Raw genomic sequence first — 27,813 nt, 5'->3', positions numbered from 1 at the left:
TGCGGAGGCCTGTTATTCCATTGGGAGGGGAATAGATGGGACACCCAAAGATGATGTGGTTGGCTGTTTGCTCCGTCACACCGCACTGACACGCAGCTAATTTATTAGTAATGGGACAGAATTGGAGTTCTGTGCGTAACTATATCGCCACATAATTTCCAGATGCCCTTGAAATGTAATTATTTACAACAGCTTTACTGCAAATACCACCCCGTTTGCCTGAAAAATCTACTCTAGCGACGACTCCCTAAGAGAGCTAGACGAAAACGTTCGAGTTGGACTCCCCTTTTAAAGCCGTTTTCAAGGTTACTCCACGAGATAAAGGGTTATGATTCTGTATTTTTTTAAAGCTTTAAGCTTATTCAACATTATATTATTATTATTATTAGCAATGAAACAGAATTCACTTTATAGGCTTATTCATATTTTCAGTTCATTCAGTGACATTATTATAATATTTGCGATTGAACATGCATAAAATGAACAGTGCATTATCATTTCATAGCTATTTGTTTTTTGATGTATTCGAGTGGACAGTGTCTCCTGAAGAGCAAACAAAATTGTTTCTTTGTAAAATATGTTTTATTCACCAAATTTGAATCAAATCATATAGTTACAATGAATTTAATACCAAACACTTCATGTCTAAGTATTTTAGTTTTGGAGTTGTGGCGATTTTTCTGTCTGTAATTTGGGAGGCCCAGGCGCCAGTGGAAGGGGGGGTCCCTAAACAAAAGAAAAATTTTTGGCTGATTTTTTCCTGAAGTGAAACACACTTCTCAATGTTACGAAACCAGTTTTTAAAAAAAGGGGGAAACGATGCACCCTACTGTAGAATTTAGGGTGGAGTAAAAAAAAATTTTTTTTCCAAATCAAAAAACATGGGGTCTGTATACAGGCCAAATGACCCAAAACGACTTTTCAAAACATTTTTTGGGGGTAGCTGTCAATATTGGCAGTGCTACCACCACCTGGTGGCCACGAGTAAGCAAAAATTCTTAAATACTCCATAACTTTTGATACACACATGCTAGAAGGTTGGTTTTGGTGTCTATAGATGCGTAATACACATGTTTATATCTACTCTAAGAGACATGTTTTCTCTAAAACACTTGTAAATTGAGTTATTAGCAAAAAATGATTTTGACTGAATTTGACTGATCATTTATAAGTGGAATTTACTATGTACTGTAGTGTAAGGCCCTGGTATGCTGGTACTGTATATAATAATGTTGTATGTGTAGGAAAAGTAATTTACATGTAGAATTTTATATATTATAATGAATTACAACTTTTTCAATTCACCATTCTTTTTGTAATCAGTATCACATTATATTTAATCATAAACACAATTGGCAATTAATGATGTTTTAAATTTTGGCAAATTCAAATTATTTAAATCAATGACATTTTAGATTGTCACAATATAGTTTACTAATTTACTGTGATAGCAATATTCTTAACATTAGCTTACCAAGTTACAAAAAGCAATTTACTATCAATTATTTAATTTACATCAATCGTGTTGTTCATGTTTGTATTATCATTCATAATCAAATTCAAAATATTCATTACTTTCGTCAACAGCAAAATTGTTGTTTCGTGTCATATCTTTTCATTAGTTTTCTTGATTTCAGTTTTTGACGAATCATTCCATCACGTCGAGCAAAACCACAAACAGATGCACTTGCTTCGGTAACAACTTTAATATGCCTTTCCACGGCTTGGTTATGGCAAGGATGATTCATACGAAGGGGTGTTCTCCTAATTTCATCAATGTCGCTATTTGATAAGCTTCTTAGAATGGGTGGTTCTGTCAGCTCCAACACATTCATGTTTACTAGTTTGTAATAACATTTTGCACCAAAGTTTAACTTGGGAATAATGAACTTCCTGACAGTGGCTGTAGAAGCAGGCGTCTCTGATTGTTCATCCTCCTCACTATCTGATTGCTCCAATGCCCCACCATCAAAGTTGTCTGAATCAAAGATTACAGCTGATGTTGTTGCATTACCACGCAAAGCATGTATTTTATTGACGGCTATTCTTCTGGTATCCTCATCTTCATCTCCAAGCATGCCAAGTAATATATTTTCAGGGTTTGCGAAGAAAGCATTTCGTTGCAGAGTTTTCAGAGCAATCTTCTGTACTTTTGAGTTTGGAAAGGTCATTACTCTTCTAATCATGTTGTAGAAATTTTTGGCACCATCAGATATTGAATGTTTGCGTTTAATTTCAAACCAAGAGGGGAAATAAACCTTTATGCAAAATTCTACAATAATGACAAGCTTTGGAGATGGCGTTGATACAGAAACATAAAACCTTAAGATCCTACATGCCAAAGTTAGCCATCTTGAGTGACACAGCCCACCGACTTCTAATAATGCAAGATCTGCATCCACATCACCAAGAATTACCGCCCAACATATTCTGTACGAATAATACTGATCCGAACTGAGATCATCCACAATAGCATTTGGTAATTCTGGAAAATTAACACTGGAGATTGCTTTAAATGGGACTATATCCCAGTCAGAAACAGATCCAGATAAGCATTTCCCAATATTTCCAGAAAAGGAATCAGGCCCCTTGGTTGAGCCATCAATTTCCATAAAAACATGGCGCAAAGGAAGCTCATTGCAATGGAGCAAACAAATAGCCCATTGTAAAGGCCTACCTATTAGTTGTTCCAAGCAGTGAATTGCCCCTCGATGGGCTCCCGTCATGGATGCTGTACCATCGCTACCTATCACACAAAGATGATCCAAGAGAACAGTTCCTTCCAATTCGTTATGAAGCACTTTTGCAATACTGATGCCCTTTCCATCTTCAGGAATTACATGAGACAAGTAGAACTCGCCAGGTTCCCCTACTATTACATAATGCTCTTCAAGCACAGAATTGCGATAATATTTGCCGTTAATTTGGGTAACACTTTGAGTTGAATCTTTCCTTCCATCTACGTATATTCCATCGACGTTTGAATATAACTCATCATCGTTCTTACGCATTTCTTCTCTGTATTTAGCTCGTTCTCTTCGCAACTTGCAACGGTCTATAACAAACGTGGTTTCTTCATTTGTTATAATACCATGGTCTTTCAGAGCGGCGGTTGCTATTACAGAGGCAACTCTGTCAGACACACCGTACCTGTCACATGCCATAGCCAAATTGTGATAGGATGTCCTATTTTGAAAGCCAATAGCAGGAACTTGTGGACCAATGAATGATGAAGAAGATGAAACATCACCATCATCTTCAGATTGTGATTCACCACTAAGGGATTCCAATGACAAAGAAGGTTGATCATCTGACACTGAAGTACCAGTAGATACAATACTAGCATGTGCTTTTCTAGCAAAAAGAACATCAGACGGTGTTAATATTTCAACAGAAGATGATGTTTTGGCAAGCCTTGGTCCTTTTTGGTCATTGAAGAATGCATAGTCATCGTCTGACATTCTCAGTTGATGTTGCTTTTCATGTTCTTTACGTCGCACAATATCATAACAAAAGATATCGAAAAGTTGGTTTGCCTTTTCCATGAAGTCTTCTATATCTTTCTCATATTTTGCTCCTCTTTTTTTTTTTGGGTATCTGTTTAGACGACAGAACTGTTTTACAAGGTCAAATATTTTGTGTGCAACTGTGGTGTGATGTAGAGTATAAACATTGCAATAGATCCAATGATTAACCAATTCTAGTGCAATTTTACTGGCTGTTTTTTCTTTTGTCCAATTATCTTCGTGTAGTACTCGTTGTAAAACATCTTTTGCAGTGGGTAGCTTCCCATCAGGAAATAAACTCTTACTTCTGAAAACATAGTCTTTGTGCAATACTTTTTTAACTTGTAATTGACTTCTTGTTCTCATCATAATGAATAATAAATAGCTTTAAACAAAGTTACAAGTAACTTATGATAAATTGTATTTCTGCAAAGGAAAAAGTATAACATTAAATGTTATTTTTGTTAAATTTTAATGCAAAAATCAGTTTTTTGCAAATAACTTAATTTAGAAGCATTTTAAAGAAAACATGTCTCTTAGAGCAGATATAAACATATGTATTTTGCATCTATAGACACCAAAACCAACCTTCTAGCATGTGTGTATCAAAAGTTATGGAGTATTTAAGAATTTTTGCTCGCTCATAGCCACCAGGTGGTGGTAGCGCTGCCAATATTGACAGCTACCCCCAAAAAATGTTTTGAAAAGCCGTTTTGGGTCATTTGGCCTGTATACAGACCCCATGTTTTTTGATTTGGAAAAAAAAAATTTTTTCACTCCACCCTACTGTAGATGTCATAAAAATTGAGGCCTTTGACGTTTTAGCACAACTTCTTCTGCGACCTAAATTAAAAGCTACAATCAAACTATGGTAATACCAATGCCCGAAAGGAAAAAAAAAGGTACCGTAGCCCAAACAACCTGAATGCCTATGCCGGTGTTAAAGTAAGTTTGTTACATCAGCATTCAGCAACCCAGTTAAAAAGCATGGTGTTACAGTACTATGCAGACGTTGAATTAATGTAAAAAAACACTGATATGCTGTCTGGAAACCTGTCCTAAATTATGTCATCACAATGACGAGTTTTGAAATTTAGAGAAGTCATAAATGCTCAGGGAGAAACTTTTTTACAACATGCAGCAAGCAGAAACAATAAATTGTTTCACATCAGTCTGTATAAAAACATTTTGGTGCAAGTAACTATCGTTAGCAAACTGCATTACTAAAGTAGCTCCTTCACTTTTAGCCAGAAGAAAGTTATATATTTAAAATTTCACCTTGTTGACAAAGTTGCGACTTCAAATTCTGAGGCTTCATTTCATTTGGCACATCTTTCTTCAGAACTAAAGACTCTGCGATAGAAAAGTAAGAAATTGATTGAAGCTTGACCAAAGATAATATGGTTCCACTACCAGCAAAAAGATGATCAACACGTCAAAACTGCTTCAATAATAACTGTATAATGTCGATATTACACAACAAGAATTATCTTGTACATTCTAGCCATGCCTAGTTGAATTTAGTCCACCTTCTAAACCAGTGTTTCTCAACCTTTTTTGGCCCAACGCCCCCTTTATGAACTGGCAAAATTTTACCCCCCCCCCCCCAACAAAAACGATTAATTATGAAAAGTGAATATAAAACAAGAAATTTTATTAATACTACAAAAAGTGCTCAATGCCAAGCAGAGCGAATTAATTGGGTTTTGTGGTGTGCTAACTACTGATATATAGCCTACTGGGTCATTTCATATCAAAACAGCCAATATGAAGATATCTTGTATATGGTACCTCTCAGATTTTGCTGAAAAGTTGTCATACTATGCCTTAGGCTACCAAACAAAAGAATCCTAAGTTTTAGATCAATATCTCAAACGGTTTTCCAAATTCCAAATTCAAACGGTTTTCCCATGGCGGCCATTTGAATTTCGGGCGCTACCCTAGTTTTTGACTTGGAGGGGTAGCGAATAGCAATTTCAGCCATTTTCAGAGCCCCATAACTTTTATTGTAATTGTGGTAGAAGACTAAAAATTGCTGTGCTAGTTCATCATAAACTATACTACACAATTCAATAGTAACAAACAACATCTCTTGATGCATAAGTGTTAGGTGGGTCATCAAAATCCTGTTTTTTGCCCCGCATAAGTGATTTTTTCAATTTTCAAATGCTTCTACCACCCAAACCAATCAAAATATTTCTCTAAAACCTAATTATTTGTAATATTTGGAAACTTTTCTTCTGCCAACTTGAATTTGGGATTTTATGGTCATGCTGAAATTTATACCAGACAAACACATACATTTATTCTTTCATTTCATGAAATAAAATCTTTGAGTATCAAACTCCTTCACTATAAATTTTATGTTTTTAAAATGTAACATTTTGGTCATTTTTGGCAAATAATCTCAAGTCCTTAATGTAGGTCAGAGAAAATTCAACAATGATTTGTCATGAAAACGGTGAAAATAAGTAGGTACTATGCTTAGTGATCATAAACATTGGAATGCTGACATTGTTGACCATTAATTTATGTTCAAAATGATGCTTTCACCTCTTCTCACCCATGAAAAAGTACCCACCTGCAATCAATAAGCTATGATGTGAAGATAAAATTGTAGGAAAATGATCAAGTCGTGTTCAAAAATTAAATTGTTTTCAGTTTGCACTATAATTCTGCATTGTGTAAAATGCATAGCTCAAATCAGCTCAGTTGAGTTTGAATATCATCTATTGTCTAAGAAACTGTGGAAATAGTGTCAGAACATTTTCATAATCTTTTTGGTTAAGTTTGTATTTTCGAGCACTGTGTCCGTAGGTAGGTTTCTGGTACACCAACCAACACAACAAATTATATGTTGGCATGGCACCCAACAAGGCATTTGTCTTTGGTCTGGCAGCCACATCAAAATGTTGTTTAGACGCTTCATGAATTTTACGAAAACATCACCATGTTTATCTGAACCTTTAATAATATTTCCAATGAACCAATCATCATCATCATACATACAGGCAATGTATATTCCTGGTTGGAACAGAGTTGAAATTTTCGATTGATCTGAAAGCAAGCGCTCTTCATCCAAATGTTTTGCATAACAGAGTTGTTCTGCACTGATGTCAGTGAATATTGAATCTTGTGACATTCTTTTCATTCGTACTATATTGATGGAAATTGGAATAAAGCAATGGTGTGAACGTGTTCTCCTAATAGTTTTTGTCGAGGCATAACGTCTCCAATTCATACTCTTCTTCATTTTTTTAAACATTGTCTGTACTAGTGAAGAAGAACTGAATGTTTTTGATGTTTATTGTTGCCCATTCAAACATCTGCAATGGTGTCAAAATATGGTTTGCATTGGGGGCCTGAAGACTTGCACGAATGCACGTGCTGTAAGATGCTTGAAAGTGCCTCCAATTCCGTCACATGGGCCTTTCCCATGCAAAGTGGCAAAAAAGTGCTATTCGGCAGAAATACCAAAGTCATGTTGGTGATAGCACAGGTTGGTGAAGTTCTTATAATTTTTATATTGTGAAGCTGCACCATCGCTAAAATAGATTACTTTGTGCAGATTCGGGATAATCTGTTTTAGATGAGGTAACAAGCGTGATAGAAAACAATAAACTGCAGTTGTGTCATGCGGCAATCTGAAATTACGGACAGGCTGAGGCACTTTAGTTTCTGTGCATCTTTCTACCACAAATGAAGGGTTGCTTGGCTTGGCTACCACAAATGAAGGGTTGCTTGGCTGTTATCCCAGTGATGACCTTGCACAGCATCTTGGACAATAAAACTATAATTCTCTGAAAAGTCCAAGAGAACAATTGGCGTAGCAGGTGCAACTTCTTCCTTCAGTGATCTTAGAAAAGACGCCTGTGCTTTCATAATGAAATGATGTTGTCGCAAATGATCAAATAATGAACACACTATTTCTATAAATTCCTGGACTGAATTTTGCATTGACACAAGTGTTGTCCTGTCAGTGTGCACTAGGGTGTACGGTTTTTTACAACCTATAGTGAAACCATTGTTTTTTGTCGGGAAATAAGTAGTTATGACCACATGTGAAATATTTTTTCTCAACTCCATGGTTTCGAGGTCCCAACTGCCACTTTTCTACATTTAAACAAACCTTATCTACAGTGTGTAACAAAAAAATAAACGTATCTCTTGATTTTCATTAACTGATATATTTTTTTGCTTCTGCTTCAAAGGCACCAAGCCCAATATGTTAGCAAGTGCAACAATAACTTCTGTCCATTTTTATTATTACGAGAACATGTAAGTTGAGTACTGAGCACACAAAAAAAGTAGATACATTTTTGGTACACACTGTATGAAACCATCAACACTACTACAATGTCCAATGTACTCCTTTGATGCTTGTCTACACCAAAATTTTGAAATATCAGGCAAAAAACAAACATTTTAAACATTACCATAACACAAAAAGCACATAATCACATCAAAAACGAACAACAAGATTGAAATTTATTGCAGCAACATTCAGGGCTGTGGAGCCAAGCATTTTTTCTGGAGCTGGAGCCTTTTTTTAAATGTCTGTGGAGCCGGAGCTACAAAAATTTTACCTTCTCCAGCTTCAGGGTTGGGTAGCCTAATCTTGATTAGCTTAAAATCAAGTAGTAGTACTGATAAACTGATGACATGAAGCTGCAAAATTACTACTTTAGTGTGATTGCCCCTTTAAACAGAATTATATATATAATACTACAACGCAAATTACTAAACCGTTGTGTCCTACTGTGGTAAATGCCATGAACAATAAACATACTTAATGGAGCCGGCGCTGAAGCAATTTTTTAAAAATTTGCAGCTCCCGAGCCATTGCATGAATGCTTGATGGCTCAGAAGCTAAAGCAAGAGCTATTTGATAAATGCTTGATGGCGCTGGAGCCGAAGCCAATGCTCTCTTACAGTGGCTCCACAGCCCTGGCAACATTAAATGCTGCAAGTAATCAGTGCACCATCGAAATAAGATAACCTCATATTCTGTCATCAACCTCATTAATTTTTTCCTGTGCCTGCATATCATTACTATCCTTTACTTTTCCTTCAGTAATGCCTTTTTTCACAAAACCAATTTCTCTTTCATTTGATATCTGGTTGTTTATTAATGAATGCCAGATGTTTGGGGTAGCAAGTGATAAACATGGTGAACATTGCATGGCAATGTCATAAAAAGAGGCAAGTTTCTTTTTACTTCTCAACAACTTTGGGTTGTTTCTTTATTTGATGGGTTGGTAGTTATTTTATGGACATTCGGCTGCTAGTAGCTGAAGTAGCCATTTTACAGAGTTACAAAACTACCATAAAATATTCTGTGAATGAATTGAATAAGGAAAGTATAATGATATGCTGTAAGTACAATAGCTGTTTTTTTTTAATAATTAATTTATAAAACTCTTAGTTTCAGAGACTACCGAGTAACTCAGTCTAAGTCACAAAACGGCTGGGATGGGAAGCTGCACATCCTGGCAATAGCACTTCATGTTTGTCAATTTTGAGTGACCCGTTTGAGTTGACTACCTACCAGCGAACAGTGCTGGACCCTGTCAGCGACAATCTGTAAACCAAACAGTTCAATATGTATAACATTGAACCAAGGCTAAAGCATCTTTGGCTTGGTAATGAGATTAATAATTGAACTTGCAATTATAGTGCAAGTTGACCCCTGTCGTTTCATAAAGCTGACTTGGACACTTTTAGGGCCCTTGCAGCCACTGTTTGGGGCCCTTCCAGCCCCGTAGCTCTTTGAACCCCAGGCTAGTGACCACTGTGGCACACTTTTTTATATCTAACTCTTAATGTTACTCATACTAACTGCAAAAAGCTTCAAAGTCCTTTTTAGTGGTTGAAATTCCCATCGCCGGTACCATGATTTTACACCAAATTTCTTTCTTGAGTTGGGACCTTGAATTGTTGAAGTAGGAAAAAAATATTTGAGATAATGAGTTTTCAGCTTATTTCCCGACAAAAAAAATTGGTTTTGTTGGAAAATTTGAAAAAAAGTTTAGAAACCGTACACCCTAGTGTGCACCCATTGTTTGTAAGAAATGGTATCATCAACATCAAAGTCATTTTTTTCAAATATATCGTTTAAGTAAGCTTGCAGTCCTTCCTTTCCTGGGCATGAGTCACTGTGTTGTAGCCTGTAACATTGGATCAAGTATGACAAACCAAAAATCACAAATATCTTAAAAACAATACAAAATCAGGTGAATAGAAAATTTTGCCAAATTGGAAATCTACCTAAAAAAAATACTCCTAAATGGACCCATCTACAGCACCCTAAGCATTGTTCACTGCTTGGTGAGAGTGGTGTACCAACAACTGCACAATTGGAATATTGATTTGAGCTAAGCATTTTACATAATGCAGAATTATAGTGCAAACTGAAAACAATTTATTTTTTGAAAACGGATCATTATCCTACAATTTTATCTCTACATGATAGCTTATTGATTGCAGGTGGGTACTTTTTCATGGGTGAGAAGAGGTGAAAGCATCATTTTGAACATAAATTAATGGTCAACAATGTCAGCATTCCGATGTTTATGATCACTAAGCATAGTACCTACTTATTTTCACCGTTTTCATGACAAATCATTGTTGAATTTTCTCTGACCTACATTAAGGACTTGAGATTATTTGCCAAAAATGACCAAAATATTACATTTTAAAGACATAAAATTTATAGTGAAGGAGTTTGATACTCAAAGATTTTATTTCATGAAATGAAAGAATAAATGTATGTGTTTGTCTGGTATAAATTTCAGCATGACCATAAAATGCCCACGCGGTCATTTGGGGCTCTAAACATAGGGGTAAGAAAGGGCCATTTCTGCCTGATAGGGTTTTCAGACCCCCATAAGATCTCTGTTAAAGGCACCACAACTCCCAAATTCAAGTTGGCAGAAGAAAAGTTTCCAAATATTACAAATAATTAGGTTTTTGAGAAATATTTTGATTGGTTTGGGTGGTAGAAGCATTTGAAAATTGAAAAAATCACTTATGCGGGGCAAAAAAACAGGATTTTGATGACCCACCTAACACTTATGCATCAAGAGATGTTGTTTGTTACTATTGAATTGTGTAGTACAGTTTATGATGAACTAGCGCAGCAATTTTTAGTCTTTTACCACAATTACAATAAAAGTTATGGGGCTCTGAAAATGGCTGAAATTGCTATTCGCTACCCCCCCCCAAGTTAAAAACTAGGGTAGCGCCCGAAATTCAAATGGCCGCCATGGGAAAACCGTTTGAGATATTGATCTAAAACTTAGGATTCTTTCGTTTGGTAGCCTAAGGTATAGTATGACAACTTTTCAGCAAAATCTGAGAGGTGCCATATACATGGGTGGCTGAGTTGATATGGAATGACCCTACTACATAATTTTTCATTCAGGCACGTTTTAAACCTTTCAAGGTTTTACCACCTTTTTCCGTTCGTTAACGTGCTGGTAGGTTTATATCGATTTTTGTAGTTAGTATCTTTTTCGTCCCGGACGCGTTAATGACAAAAAATAAAATGATTGATTGATCAAATATAGGCTAGTTAGTTACCAGTCTCTAAAACCCTTACAGCCTGTTTTACCCTAAAAGGGGGATCATCAGAAGGTCCTTATTTAAATAGAATTGTATTTCTATTAGAATAAGGACCTTTTGATGATCCCCCTTTTAGGGTGAAACAGGCTGTAACGGTTTTAGAGACTAGTAGGCTAACTATATTTGATGAAAAGCAAATATATATTTGCGAGCATGAAAACAGTTTAGGCCTACTGGTAGTCAGTGTGAACCTTGGGCTTGGTGAGAAAGTGCCAGTTTCTTCACATCCGGTGTAAAGCCAGTGAGAAACATTCGAAGATCATCTCTAACGGATATGTCAAGTGGGTTTCGCTGTTTGGTATGTAGCAGAACAACACAGCTGAATCCCTTTTCCACCAGGTATGAGGTAGGAAATGCTACCACGAAGATACGAGCTCTTTGACGAAATCGTTACACTTGTCGGTAGATGGGTTAAACCAGAATTCGCCCTAGTAATCAAAACGCCCCCCTGCAAAATCAAAACGCCCCCTGGGGGGCGGTACCGCCCCCGTTGAGAACCACTGTTCTAAACTAACTAATTAAGGCTTACCTGACTCAATAAATTTCAAAATCAACCAATAAAACAACTTGAATTTCTTCCACAAAAGACTCAACAAATCAATATTGATGTAAAAAAAGAACTAAAATTATAAACTAGTTATACAGCTAATATGCAGAACATTTCCTGATTTGAATATTGTTATGTAAAAGGCATTCATCACAACTACAGTTTATAATATTACCATACTGGTTCACAAATTTCAAGAAAAAATATACTCAATACTCATACCATAGACCAGTGGTTCCCAACTCATGGGTCGCGACCCAAAGTTGGGTCGCCTGATAATTTTTTGGGTCGCTTGTTTTTCAGAAATATTGTATCTTGGGCAAAAAAAATAACAATAAAAAAAATTTAAAACGTGAAGAGATCGATCACAAAACTGGAAAATATAAACACAAGTCATGAAGCGTTTCATGTCGAGACATCGGAAAGCTTTGTAGCATGATCGTAGTGCAAGAAGTTTTAACAATTATTACTTTTATTATTGTTATTATTATTATTACATGTAAACCCAACAAAAATTTCAATCTCAAAAATAAATAACTTGACAAAGTTACGGGATATATATTGTAACGTGCACTATCTGTCACGAACGCTATGTCGGACAAACTATGACAAAGTTTTCCACACGTTGGACCACGCATAGTCTGGTGTGATAAAACGCATCAAAGACAAAGCCCCAAGTGCTGTATGGACTTATTGCTTTCTCCACAGAGAGGCCTTTGCTTCAAAAAAGCTGTCTCAAGAGCTGCACGAAGTGTTGAATGATGTGAAGTGTGTAAACTTCATCAAAACAAGTCCACTAAATCGGCATTTGTTTTCGTCTTTGTAGATTCTGATTATTATCAAGCATTGCTGTTGCACACAGAAGTGCGATAGTTGTCACGAGGTCGTGCCCTGAAGCGAGTTTGTAATTTGCGAGAGGAGATTGATATCTTCCTGAGGCAACAGAACTGTGTGAGATTAGCCGAGAAGTTTTTGCAAGAAGATTTCAAGGCAAAAGTTGCTTACCTTGCCGATATATTTGGCTCTCTAAATTTATATATGCAAGGCAACGGTTTTATGGTGATTGATCGCGCCGCATAAGTTTCTGCTTAACACAAAAAACTCATATTCTGGAAAAGTTATGTCACCAGAGATGAGTACGATATATTTCCTCAGCTAACGCAATATATCTGTGGCAATGAAGTTGCTATTAAGCAAACAATATAATTAGACACCTGGAACAGTTTGCCAAAAAGTTTGTGCACTACTATGGAGAATCTCTAACACTTAATAACCAAAATGATTGGATAACACTGGGGAACAATTTTGAAAACATTTTTTGTTGACTTTGATTTTACACTTGATTTAGGCTAATTCCGGTGTGCTGATTTCAAAAATGGCGCCAGTTTTCTTCTATCACGTCAAGTTTTTGCTCTACAGCATACACCCAAAATATGCAACTTTTCACGAGTTTAGCCGTATTGCTTTTCCATACGTAATAGGAATGCACAAGCTAATCATATAGTAAGTTATATACAAGAAGGGTCAACTGAATTATTAAGCAAAACAGGCACAGGCATCGATTTAGGTCGATGCTATTTCCCCCACTTTTGGTAGGAGGATGCAATCATCCAACGATGCAGTCATCAATTTTGAAGTTAGTTGCTTTCCACTTTCAATCATGTATGTACTAGTACTACATGTTTGTTTGTTAGAATACTATCTTGTCTGCGACTGTGTCTGCTGTTTCTCGTCCTCAGTGTCTAAATAACCCGGATTCATTTTGTTATATTTGCGGCAGTTTTACTATTCCTAGCCAAAGAAAAGACTTTAGTGCATTTGTCAAATAAGCCTACTTTGCACCGTTTAAAATAAAACTTGATGATCAAGATAAGTCTTGGGCACTCCACAAGGTATGCAAGCAGTGTATCGAGAGTTTGCGGATGTAGACCAAGGGAACACGAGACAAATTGCCATTCGGTATACCCATAGTTTGGCGAGAGCCTAAAAATCATTACACAGGCTGTTACTTTTGCTTGGTGCAAACTTCAGGGTATAAAAAGAAAAACAAACGTAAAATTGAGTACCCAAGTCTTCCATCAGCTATAGCCTACCTCCAGTGCCTCATTCAGCTGAAATCCCAGTTCCAGTTTTCGTTCAAACACCTATGCTCGAAGATTTGGATCATGATGAATGTTTTAGTGATGACAAGCCTAATGATGAAGATTTTGCAATTGAAGATGATTCTGAACGTGTAGTATTCCATCAACATGAGTTGAATGATTTGGCACGAGATTTGGGACTAGGAAAAAAAGCTTCGGAACTCTTAGCATCCAGACTAAATGAAAAAAATTTACTTGGGAAAGGAGCGAAGGTATCACTTTCGATCGAAAGAAAGTGCGTTTTTACCGTACTTTCGAAGTGATAGTAGCTTTGTGGCCGAGATCTGACCTTAAACCTGGTGATCCTAATATTCTAAATGAGCCACTTGTTGACAGAGAGAAAATTATTTTCCCACCTCTGCATATAAAGCTCGGCCTGACAAAGCAATTCGTTAAAGCATGGTCAACCGAAAGTAGCTGTTTCAATTACCTCGTTTTGGCTTTTCCTGGCCTGTCAATACAAAAAATTAAGGCTGGTGTAGCCTATTTGATTGTCCACAAATTCGGAAACTCATCAAAGATGAACATTTCAGTGGTTCAATGTCAGAATTGGAAGAAAATGCGTGGTTATCATTTAAAAACTTTGTCAAGGGATTTCTTGGGAATACTCGGGCAGAGAATTATATCTAAATTGTTCAGAAGCTATTCGAAAGCTACAAAGAACTCGGCTGCAACATGAGCATCAAGATGCATTTTTTGCATAGCCGTCTTGCTAATTTCCCGGAAAACCTTGGTGCGGTCAGCGATGAGCAAGGAGAAAGATTCCACCAAGATTTGAAGGTGATGGTGGAAAGATATCAGGGAAGATTGGATTTAGATATGCTGGCTGACTATTGCTGGAGTAATAAGCGAGACTGTTCATAGCTTGAACATTCCAGGAAAAGCTACAAGTGTAAATTTTTGCCTTAAAACTCGCACTTTATTTGTCCTGCAGAAGCAATATCCGTTTTAAGGAACAGAATATAGCTGTATGAATGTTTATTTGAAAACCATGGAGTTACTTTCGGTTGCTTGTAGTTCTTAAAACGTTTTATACAATAAACGCAGATCTCTTAAATGTTGTACTTTTCTGGGTTATGAGACAAAGTGGTGGGTGCCTAGCTCAAAAACTTGACGTGATAGAGAAAAACCGATGTCAGTTTTGGATTCAGCGCCCAAAAGTTAGTCAAAAACAATTGTAAGATCAAAGTCAACAAAAATTGTGTTCCCTTGTGTAATTGATCCATTTGTTGGAAAAGATCTGCCTCAACTTTCCATCCATGTTGTAGAACAGTTTATGGACATAACGACAGAAGTAGCAAACTGTAAGCTATTTCTTTTGCGTCCTTCAAAGACAAATACCCCTAAGATTCTGCAAACATCCACTTTTGGGCTTCCATGTACAAAGTGTATCCCACAGTTTCACAATTAGGGATTCAAAAACAGATTCCATTTGCAACAACTTGGCTTTGTAAGATTGGATTTGGCGCCATGTGTGTATTGAAAACTGAGCAGCGAAACCGGCTGGAAGTTAAAACCGACATGCGGTTATGCCTAAGCAAAATAACGCCTCGATTTCAAAAACTCACTGACAGCAAGCCAGCACAGCTATCTCATTAGTGACTTGATAAACAGATTATTTTCGGAAAAAGTTACTGCTTTTGTAGTGCTGTTTGTTTGCAACACAAACTTGTCTGGCTTTTAAACTATTACGACAATTTGCTTGGGTCGCAAGATTTTATCGAACTGAATTTTTTTTTAAATGGGTCGCCTTAAAAACGAGTTGGGAACCACTGCCATAGACAATAAATATATGATTAGACAAAAGGATACCAGATTACACAATTTGGCTTAACTTATAAACTATATAAAAATTAAAATCCAAATATGCTAATAATATTCTTCAAAGACGTTTTTGTTGTTCATGCAATTCCAGCAAGTTTTCATACCACTGGCCGCAGAGTTGGCACTGCTTTGAAGAACTTCTGCTAAATGCTTCTTAAGCTGGCTTTCATCACCATCATTGGCTATCTGAAAATATAAACAGTACGGTATCAAAAAAGAAGCAGCAAATGCTTTCCTGTGATTAAGAAGTTTGTAATATTGTCTAACTTATATAAGCCCAAACAATCTTAATTGTCCACAAACTGAATTGACAACACTTTGTCACAAAGCCGTACAATACATAGATCAACTAGACTGGTGTCAATTATTTGAATCTACTATTTGCCCTGTTTTTTTTTTGGTTTGGGAAAAATCTTGTTTTTCTAATATTCTGATTTTCTGTTACAACTGGCTTAGCCTACTACACTTAAGATTATAGTCCACTTTACATTTGAGATTAGTGTTGCCTAAGAAGTAAGCTATGCCCATCATTATATCAATTATATTAGGGTTGGGATTTCGGGATCAAATTTAAAATCCCAAAATCGGGATTTCCCGGGATTTTTACTCCTTAATCCCGGAATTTCTCGGGATTAGCAAAGTAGGAAAATACACATGCAAGCTACACAAACCACATTTATTTATTGTAATATTGACGCAAAAACATGAGAGCCTCGAGTGTATCATCGTATCATCGTTAAGACGACTTCTGATTTTGCTTGCAAAATATCCAAGAGCTGAAAATGCACGTTTAACCTCAACAGATGTTGGCTTAATACTTTTCAACGGAATGGCCCGTTTCGGTGAGTCCGATTTGGTGAGTCTGATTCAGTGAGTCTGATTCGGTAAGTCCGATCCCTGAACGGGGGATTTTTTCAATTTTTTTTTAAATTATTGGGTACCGTATCCTAATTATCATTGCCGTTTTAGGGTTAGGGGTTTGGGGTTAGAGGTTAGGAACTCACCGAATCGGACTCACCGAATAGTAGCAGACCCACTTTTCAATGCCAGATGCCTCATATATATTATTCAGGTTTTCTGGCCTTTTTTTGCTTGCTTCATATAGCAGCATTTCTTTTTACATTACTCGAGCGCCGACATCACAGTTTTGTGCTTCTTCACTTCATCTTCTGCTACGAAAGCACGCGACTCTTGGGCTAAAGTGATTTCAGTGTCATGGCTACTATTTTCTGTAATGTGATTTTCATGCTGTTCAGTAGAGCCTCGATTCAATTCAACAGTTGACCTTGGGAACAATTTTTGAAGAAGGTTCGTGGGCAGGGCAGCGAGTTTTTGACGCTTTATTTTATGACCAAGCTAATCCTGCGGTTGTTCAATGTAGAAAGGTTTCTTGAGGTACCCAAAAACGTGAACTAGTTCGGCATTCCGACGCTCGTCGATTCGAAACCTAAAGCTTTTCTTCAAGTCCTTTCTAATTTCCAAATTTAGTTATTAATCCCTTCGCACTGGACGCTGAAACTTCTTTCAAAACGGCTTGACAAAGTTACATTTTGCTTTTTCTGTAGATGTACAATGCAAAAAGTTTTGACACACCTCGGATTTTCTCTTTGAACTTACATCTTCAAAATTCGCCATTCTGAACTACATTTTAACTTCTCCTTCGCATAAAGCTAGTGCAGAATTACCAGAAACTGTCCTAACAGCACCATGGCACAATCGTCTTTTTAACGCTAAAATCTCCAGTTGCACTTATGCTACGACTGAAGCGATTGCGTAGTTCATTGTTATGCCATGGTTGTCATTACTATCACACTAATGTGGAATGTCAAAGACAACCAGCTGATATTGTAAAGCTTGTTTAAAACCAAAATAATATGAGCGTCCAGAAATCCCGGGATTTTAATAAAATTAATCCCGGGATCGGGATCAGAAAAACGGGTTAAAATCCCGAGATTCCGGGATTTCCCGGGGTCCCAACCCTACATTATATCAAAGTCTTTCATCTACAAATGCCAGTTTACAGACCTGTAAAGCATAACAAAAATTTGCAGGGCTCCTCTTTACCTAATAAGGCTACACAAATGAAAAAGCTACATTTGCTATAATGCAAGTTGATGTGAGTTAAACTGCAAGTGTTTCTTAAACTGCAAGCAAACCGTACCAACCTCATGTTAACCTTGTGGTTCAACTTATAGCGACCCATATACACAGGCCTTGCCAACATGCGAACTTATAATAATAACTCGACTTTCCAACATGCGAACTTATAATAATAACTAGAGGCTAATGCAATACTTTGATTTTAAATTCAAGGTTGAATGTGCAGTTTATATTTTTTTGAAATGATAGTTTTGAGAATCCCAATTACCAAAATGTGATCATTGAATCTCAAATCACTGTAAAACTCTTGTTATTACGGGATAGGAAACTCTTTGGAAATGAAACCACTTCATACACTAGTAGGGTCACTATTCTTCGTGCACCTCTGTGATAAAAATTCACATTAATTGACCTCAAAGAGCAACAAGTATTAAATGGACAAGGAAAATGTAACAATCAATTCACCTACAGTTGTAAACTGTAAGGTCTATTTTGTTTGTACAGTATTCCATTTGTGCAGTCGTGTTGTATTTTGTTTGTTGCTAAAAAAAAGTCCAGAATGACCATTGGTTTTAGTTCTTGTGACAATGACATCTTGAAGATATCAATTTTGTACTGGGTTGGTCTGTGACCAAGTTTCTCATAAAATAAAACACCGCTTTAGGAGGCCGTCTTTAAATGTAGCAAACCTAGCAAACCTTGCAAACAAACCTAGCAAACGTACCAAACCTCGCAAACCACAAAGTTGCCAGATGGTATTTTTTTAATTGTATTTTTTTTTAATTTCTTGGCGTTTTATTTATCGCCATTATCGGGTGCATGTTTTTTAAAACCCTTTTGAATATGTTATTTGTTTAGTGTTGATGTAATCTCTGCTTTGTTGGTTACATGGTTAGTTTTGATATAAATACATTTAAAGCAATGCCTTTGCGATCAACATTTGTGAGATGTTGAAAGGTAATATTAACGCAATATTTGGTAGTCAGACAATCGGGAATCAGTACTTAATCTCTTAGACCATGGTTGGGTGAGTTCACAAATCAGTGGTTCTCTAAAAACTGCAAGTAGCCCAAAAAGGGGGTCTGCTACTATTCGGTGAGTCCGATTCGGTGAGTCTGATTCGGTGAGTTCCTAACCTCTAACCCCTAACCCTAACTCCTAACCCCTAACCCTAAAACGGCAATGATAATTAGGCCACCGTACCCGATAATTAAAAAAAAAAATTAAAAAAATCCCCCGTTAAGGGATCGGACTCACCGAATCGAACTCACCGAATCGGGCCATTCCGCAAAAAAGAGCCAAAGCATATAGGTATTTTAAACACACTTCAAATGACCAAACCTTGGAAAAACCGGTTTCGTTCACAAAATATCCCTTACTTTCTAAACACACACAAAAACTTGTCATTAGGAACTTCTTCGTTTTGTGTCACACAGCGTAGCCCAGGGCAGGAACTACGGTCGTCTGCAAAAGTTAAGTTTTATTTATCGTCTGCAGCTCGGTTTTTAGAAAACCAGTGATTAGTGAACTCACCCAACCATGGTCTAACTAAGGGATGGAGTACTGATTCCCGAATATCTGACAACCAAATATTGCGTTAATATTAACTTTCAATAGGCTATCTCACAAATGTTGATTGAAAGGCATTGCTTTAAATGTATTTGTATCAAAACTAACCATAACCAACAAAGCAGAGATTATGATATCTTTTTATAGATGAGAATAGAACATCTGCAACATCAACACTAAACAAGTAACATGTTCAAAAGGGTTTTCAAAAACATGCACCCGATAAATAAAGCGCCAAGAAATTTAAAAAAATACAATGAAAATACCATCTGGCAACCTTGTGGTTTGCGAGGTTTGCTACGTTTGCGAGGTTTGCTGGGTTTACTGCATTTAAAGACGGCCCTTTAGGATGCACCCTATTTCGTACCAGGCCTTGAAATTCACGGCGGACAGGGCGGTCATGTCCGCCGTCACAGCATGTGATGTCCGCGGGAAGTACTATCTAGATCGGTCATATTTGTCCGCTGAGAAATGGCGATACAAATCGTCATTGCATAGCATGAACAATTGTTGCGACGATATAATTTCCGCGCATTCTAGCGCGCATCTAGAAAATGTGAATACTGTATCCCTTAGCTTCCATTCAAGTAGGAAAACTTTCGATTTTTACATTGCTTCAACCATTGGTAGCATTGAATCAGCGTAACAAAGGTGAATTCTTCGCTAAGAATCGATGGGAGTACTGCTACTTTTGCACTAATCACGCGCAACTTAGTTCAAGTCTCACGTCACAATGTCTGGCTTTGATCTCCGAGTAATATTGACAAGGCAAGGTTGGTTACAAAATTAGATTATACGAGTAGGCTATTACAGCAAGATGCCGCAAAATTTGTTTAGTTTTGGTATTTCAGTAAGAAAGAAACAGCCCAGGGAAAATTCACTTTCGCTCACATGACACGCAAAAATAAACCTAAAGAAAAAAGCCTAGTGAAACTTTGCACAGAAAAAAATTGTAGCGTTATAGTGTAGAAGTTCTCCGACTCGTGCCCAGAGCATTGTGACGCAAGAAGCCACGCGACCTATTTCGGTGGAAGTTAATCAGATATGCGGCGTATTAAGCAGTTACGCGGCGCTTTGCTGTGACTCTTCAAGAGCACGTCGTTGTTCTGATAAAAGCTTTTCAGAGTCAGTGACTTCCCTGAAATTTTAAAAAGCTTTCTAAATCGTAGCTACAGCTTTCAAATGGCGAAGAATTATCAAGATAAAGTGATTAAGCATGACGATTGACGCTAAAACTGGTGTGTCCGCCGTGAGACTTAATTTGTCCGCCGAGATAGCTGCTCAGACCGGACACGTTTGTCCGCATCAACAAAAACGAATTTCGAGGCCTGCGTACCATGAACAATTTGTCCCGTCAGTTCAAACCTTGAAAAGATCAAGAAAAAAATTAAAAAAAGCCGAAGTCAATGATCGCAGTTTCCGCAAACATTTTTAAATTTTCCGCAAACAAACAAAAACTCTTAAGATCATTACCAGAAATTTTAAAATATTTGCGAAACTGCGGAAAAATGGAAACTGCGATCAGCGACTTCGGCTTTGTTCTATTTTTTCTCTCGATCTTTTCAGTTTGTTTGTTTGCGGAAACTGCGATCAGCGGACTTTGGCTTTTTTGAATTTTTTCTCTCGATCTTTTCAGTGTACGAACTGAGGGTATGAACTGTTTAGGGTACGAACTAGGTTGCATCCAGCGGCTTCGGCTTTTTTTAATTTTTTCTCTCGATCTTTTCAAGGTACGAACTGACGGTACAAATTGTTCATGGTACGAAATAGGTTGCACCCACTACGGTACTTTACAATCAAACAGCTAACATACCGTAACATCATATATTGTTAATGCATTTGAATATGGTAGTCTGTGGTGTATCAACAAACTTTAGAAGACTCGATAGAAGAAGAAGAACATGGTAGGCTATATACCTTCAAACCAGTTTCAATTCTGTGAGATTCACCAGAATAAACAACTTCAAATTCGGAAGAAACATTGTCAGATGATACACTGTGTATAGACAATTTATCCATAACTAAGTCTACCCTCCAACATCTGACAAGCTGTAAAAACACGATAATAGTTGGGCTGCAAAACAATTCCAAATAACACATATTCACAACAATATATATGGTACCGCACTGTACCTAGTACGGTACCAGTAGTTGGGGGAGAGATTTCGCTTTTTTGTGCCACAGACAGACAAGGAAAAACGACACAACAGGGCTGAGCATTATAAGAATATAGTTTACATATTTACAAATATAGTTTTAACAGTCGAGCGTTTACGACTTATTAATTTAGGAATCCAAAAATATTTGCAAAAAATGTTTCAATAAGTCGCCATGATCAATAATAATAATAAATACCGGGTGCTGGTTTAGCATCGGCCGCCTTGGTCAGTGACGTCATAAAAATGTATGACGTCATGCAAAAAAAAACGCAACTACTTTTAGGAAGGGTGCAAAAACGCGGAATAGAAATAAAAGCGGAATGGCTATTGATTTTTAGGTATTTGTAGTGAATAGTGCCTCTAGCTTTCTCATTTCTGCTTTCTGCTTATAGTGCCTCCAGTTTTCTCATTTCTGCTTAAATCGTTGGAAAGCACGATGCTTCATCTACCCGAATGAATTAATTGCCAAGGTGATTCGATCATTCAGTTCAGTTCAGTTCAGTTGTTTTTTTATTTCTGACCATCATATCAAAACAATACACATCAACATAGCAAAGGTCAAGAAAAAGGTAGAAGCGACAAAACGCGAACGTTAAAACGTGCTTGTGATCGAAGTAAGTTATTGAGTTGAAAAAATTTTGGCACGGTTGCAACACCTTCAGAAAAATTTAAGATATAAAGGGAAAATAAAAAAATAAAAAATGTTACAAAACAAATAAACATATATAGGCTATAACTTTATTAGCCTACATAACTTTAGCTGATATATTGAAGATTTGTATGGACAGTTGCTATGAAGATCGGCCATGGTGCGTTATCAAGAGTGCTGATGGTCGTAAGGGGAACACGTCTTGATGCGTTAAGCTCATAGCAAAGAGCAAGGCAGGCAAAGAAAACCCCACAAAGAAATCCTACCACGGGCAAAGCCATTTCAAGCGCAACGTTCATCATAAGCCGCAACCCGTTTGCTGTGATCGGTGAATAGTGCCTCCACCCGTTTGCTGTGATCGGTGAATACTGCCTCCACCAAATATGCTGTAGCTTTCTCATTTCTGCTTGGATTTTAACAATTTTACTATCGTTGGCTGGCATTATGCTTCATCTATCCGAATGGATTAATTGCCAATCTAAAGTAGGCATTATATTTATGTAGCGCTAACTTAAACTTTACTATTTTGTACCAATTCTCAGCAATTTAATTTTTACAATAAAGTTTAAGTTTGTAATAACGGGTTGTATACGGGTTGTAACGGGTTGACACGAGTGTAACGGGTTGTAGCTTCAGTACCTACAGAGGTTGTGGAATGGACACAAGGATATTTTGAGAAGGCGTCGATTAAAACAAGCCAATTCCTCCCCATGAAATTGATCGCATGGTCTATATGAACTCTGCTCCATGGCTTTTCAGGTAGCATCCATGGATGATTGATTGGCTTCTCCGGCTTGTTCTGATGTTCAGCGCAGCTAATACATTGGCGACAAGCCTGCATGATGTCTTCTTCAATTCTCGGCCAGTATACAGCTGTCCGGGCCAATTGTTTCATTCGTTGCATTCCAAAATGCCCAAGGTGCAACAGTTGCAGCACTTGTTTCTGAAGTGTTTGTGGGATTACGAGTCGTGATCCGTACAATAAACATCCGCTTTCCGTGGATAAAGATGAAGAGATTTTTCTGAAATTCTCCACCGAATAGCTGTCAGTTTGAATTGTATCAGCAGTTTTTGCATCACGGCCAACCTTCACGAGTGTTATATGTTGTGTTTGTAGACTGTCTAAGAATACTCAGCACAAGCATATATATGATTTAGAAAGTATATTGACACGTTAGGTAACAGTAAGCTTCTTATTAGTTGACTTCAGTCTTCCAGCAGTAACAAGCACATTTTAAAACAAAATCAGTCATTGTACAAAATCGGTGTTTCCACTTTTAAATGTAAAAATCAATTACCAATTTAAGCTGATGGCGATGCAACACAAAGCATTCAAATGGCAAAGAAAAATTAGGGTAGCCTACAGGTGATGATGTAGGCCTACAATGGTATCGTAATTAAACTACATCCGCGATTTCAGCAAAGCAAATAACTGCCTCAATTGCAGCTCCACTACTTTCAAGAGATTCAGCGAAAGTTGCTACAGTAAGCTACTACGGTACCTTAAAAATGACGTTCTAGTTTAAGTCCCATTGGGTTAAGTCGCAAGGAAACTTGAATTGGTTGGACCTACGAGCGGATCCTCCTATATTTGTTGGTTGAGGCAACTTGTGCACAACATCACTTGCTGAAAAAGAAGCATCATCATCTGCATTCATAACAAACACTACGTCGCCATCGTGTTCAGTGCTCACTCGCCCACACACCTTTTGAAGAAAAATACCTTCGTATTCATCACCATCTATTACATCAATGCGGGCAACGTAGGGCAACAATCTTGCCTTGCCTGGAACATTTACAATGACGTAGTCTCCTTCTATGATTTGATCATTAATGGATTCATCAGAATCATCGTCATACGGGGTGACGAAGTCTTCTTCATCTTCTGACATGCTAATCGTTTCTTGGAGAGCTGAGGCAGCTTTTCTAGTTTTCTTCTTAAAAAGAGTTTTTCTTGCGTTTTTTGATGGTTTAGTTTTCCTTTTCTTCTTTTTCTGCTATAATTTGATCTCTAGTCGGTGTTGATGTCAAAACCATAAACTTTCGTTTCCTTCTTGAATGTTTTGATTTTCTTGGAGCAGCTTTTGGCACACAGTGGATATCATTTGGAGAGATGTAAGTGTTTTGTGACGGTAACGTTGTTTCATTGAAGTTTGGTGTGTGTTCGTTTTGACTGTCTGATACATCTTTTCTACCTGATAATCTATTGTCGGCCACAGAAGTATCACAGTGGTCTGTAGATGTATTAGAATTAGCGTTCTGCCTACCAACCTCTTGTGAATTGGCCAAATATCTTACAGCACTGTTGACCTCCAACTGAATTGGAACAGTGCAGTCAGTTGACTGAGATGCATCAGCTGCAACGTTTTCACGATCTGTTACAGAAGCCGGAACAAAATCTGCATCTCCAAAGATATCGGAGTTGTAGGGGCATATTCCTGCGCCATGAAATCCTGACAAAATATTCCTTGGTGTCATTGCGGATATTTGAGCTTCATTGACTACAGTGGAAATGTCGTAAATGCTTACTGTTTGTCCAGGATTGTTTCTTACCCAGTTGTCCAGTGCTCTGTTATAACAAGTCTTGAATGGACCAAACACTGACACATCAAGAGGTTGTAAACGATGGGAAGTGTGAGGTGGGATCGTCAACATGACGATTCCATTTAGTCTGGCTTTTTCGATGGCCTGCAGAGAAATATGAGCCTCGTGGTTATCAAAAATTAAAAGAATTTTTCGTTCCAAAGAACAGTGAGTATATTGAATAAGGTGGTCAAGGTAAGTTATAAACAATCCTTCGTTTATCCAACCAGATTTGTTGGCTTGGCCAATACATCCCTGTGGTCCCCCCTTAATAAAGTGGTTGCGATAGTGCACTCGAGGAAATATATACATCGGAGGTATCACAACACCGGAAGCGCTAATTGTATTAGGGACGGTACATTACGGGACGCGCAACTCCGTTGTTCCTTCAACATTAGAAAGGTCAATTGCCAATTTGACATTTTTTTTACGCTTTACTGCTGGCTTGCTTTCAACTAAAAACCTTAAATTACTTTAAAACCCACTTCACTCTTCTTATAAAACCCATAAAAAGTAAAATATTTTGTAAATTACAAAAAAACGTAACCCTTCTAGTGTTGCGGATAAGTCAAAAGCGGATGAAGTTTCGCATCCCTATGATCTACAATCCCTATAATTGTATACACAAGAGTGACCAATTCACCTCGTTCTGCGGATGGGATTGAACCCACTTGTTTTTTTCCTTTAGCAGTAACTACATCTCTTGGGTTCTGAACAGTGGTACATCCTGTTTCATCTAAATTGTAAATTTCATTGGGTCTAAAAGAATTTCCATCCATAACCTGAGCAAGATTTTGTAAGAACTCACCGACAGTGAATCGATTAAACGCAGTCGCTCTTCCAAGTGACGTTGCTTCTGGAGAGCGTATGACCAAGTTGTGACGTTTTTTAAACCCTAACCACCATGCTTTTCCGGCTTTTTTGTTTTCGGTCCAAGACTGTGGTATTTTCAGGTTGTTTTCTTGAGCAAAATTGTATGCAAGCTGACGGCATTTCTCAAGAGATAGCCCATGAAACATGTCCGCCAATACTGTCACGTGTTCTCCTAAATCGTTTTCCATTCTGGGTGAAAATATAAAGTGAGAACTAGAAACAGCAGCATATCCTGTGGGTGCTTGGGGATCTTTTTTTTGTTTTGCTATGAAGCGAGACAAAGTCATTTTGTCTATATTGAAGTCTTGTGCTACACTTCGAAGAGATTTGCCTTGACCTACATCATCAGCTGCTCTTTTCATCACATCTGGGGGGGTTCTTCCGGGCCTTTCTGTTTTTCTGATATAAAACTGAGGCATTTTGTGAATTTTGGTTAACTGTGGGAACTACATAAATCTCTTTTGAACGTGAAATGCAATTTTTGTTTGTTTGTTTGTTTGTTTATCTTTATCCTGCATTGCGGGAAAGCGGACTTGAGCGCTATGCATCGGTGTACGCCTTTCGACATACACCTGACCCACGCTGCAGCCGACGGCAATGTCAGTTTCCGGTTGTCTACTCTACTTATGACTTAAATTTGGTACTACCCATTACTCGAAATCGATCACTAGGTAGAGGCAATTATCGTTAAGTTTCTTGCCCAGAGAAACAACAGCAAGTGCGGGTGGCTGGAGTCGAACATGCAGGCTCTCGACTGCGAGCCCAACGCGCTAACCACTCGGCCACGGCAATTGTAATGTAATATAAACCTGCAATAACATGACATGATAATTTTTGTTTTAGTCAGTAACAGTAAGGTTAGTTGATACATGTGTATCAACTAACCTTTGGCCACTGTATCACCTAACCTTCCAACCACCATTTTTCTTCAAGTCTAGCTATTTATTGTCCTAACTTCACTGGTTTAACATTCTAAACACTTTGGGCTGCAATTCATATTAACATACTATCATTTGAAGTTTCAACCTCGTTAAAAATCCTCACAGTAAGAAAGTATAAAGACACTTTTGTCAGTCTACTACTTTTACTCAAAAGGGCAAAAAAACGACTTTTTAAAAGAAAAGTAACTGTTGCTTTTCCAACACGTGCAGTTTCTTTGCAAATTAAGAGCAAATACGAGAACACCAAACAGTGCAGTGCTAAAGAGCAAGATTTCAAAAAAATGTTTTAGGAAATCGCAAGGAGCGACGGTGTATCAACTAACCTTGCGTATCAACTAACCTGCCTCTCCCCTATGCACCGATCACATCAAACTGTGGGCGGCGTACAATGAACACTCGAAATTGATCGCTTTGTGTTTGTATTGTTTTGGTAAAAAGCTTCGTCGAGCGGTTACGTTTGAACAACGATTTATCGTTTTGTAGATAACATATAAACGTGAAAATTGTTAGGTTAATAAAGCAAGACATACTCTTTTAATTTGTGTTGGTTTGATATTTTTATTGTAAAAATTGAATTGCTGAGAATTGGTACAAAATAGTAAAGTTTAAGTTAGCGCTACATAAATGTAATGCCTACTTTAGACTGGCAATTAATCCATTCGGGTAGGTGAGGCATCATGCTTTCCAACGATAGAAAAATTGTTAAAATCCGAGCAGAAATGAGAAAGTTACAGCATATTTGGTGGAGGCACTATTCACTGATCACATCAAATTGTGGGCGGCTTGTATTGAACACTCGAAATTGATCGCTTTGTGTTTGCATTGTTTTGGTAAAAAGCTTCGTCGAGCGGTTACGTTTGAACAACGATTGCTCGTTTTGTGGATTAGATATAAATGTGAAAGTTAACATATGAATAAACCAAGACATACTCTTTTAATTTGTGTTGGTTTGGTATTTTTATTGTAAAAAATGAATTGCTGAGAATTGGTAGGCTACAAAATAGTAAAGTTTAAGTTAGCGCTACATAAATATAATGCCTACTTTAGATTGGCAATTAATCTATTCGGGTAGATGAAGCATAATGCCAGCCAACGATAGTAAAATTGTTAAAATCCAAGCAGAAATGAGAAAGCTTCAGCATATTTGGTGGAGGCACTATTCACCGATCACAGCAAACGGGTGGAGGCACTATTCACCGATCACAGCAAACGGGTTGCGGCTTATGATGAACAATGATCGAATCGCCTTGGCAATTAATTTGCAGGGGTTCTAGGTTTTTTATTTGGATTGTTTATTA

The 27,813-nt window shown here is 37.4% G+C and overlaps 1 protein-coding gene across 1 annotated transcript in view; it reads right to left on the bottom strand.

The window, feature by feature from the left end:
* The window catches only part of LOC145765628 (rab GTPase-activating protein 1-like), a 46,960-nt gene extending 25,605 nt beyond the window's left edge, over positions 1-21,355 (bottom strand). The window contains exons 1-3 of the mRNA XM_082577460.1: positions 21,228-21,355; positions 15,746-15,827; positions 4,785-4,859 (exon numbers count right to left, since the gene is read on the bottom strand). Coding sequence (XP_082433586.1) covers positions 4,785-4,859; positions 15,746-15,827; positions 21,228-21,329 — 259 coding nt within the window. The 5' untranslated portion in view covers positions 21,330-21,355. The remainder of the gene's footprint in view (positions 1-4,784; positions 4,860-15,745; positions 15,828-21,227) is intronic.
* Positions 21,356-27,813: the final 6,458 nt, after the last annotated feature.

Source organism: Aplidium turbinatum, chromosome 2, assembly GCF_918807975.1.
Source record: "Aplidium turbinatum chromosome 2, kaAplTurb1.1, whole genome shotgun sequence".
Classification (NCBI taxonomy): domain Eukaryota; kingdom Metazoa; phylum Chordata; class Ascidiacea; order Aplousobranchia; family Polyclinidae; genus Aplidium; species Aplidium turbinatum.
The sequence above is the reverse complement of the archived record's forward strand: the minus strand, read 5'-3'. Positions and strand labels throughout refer to the sequence as shown.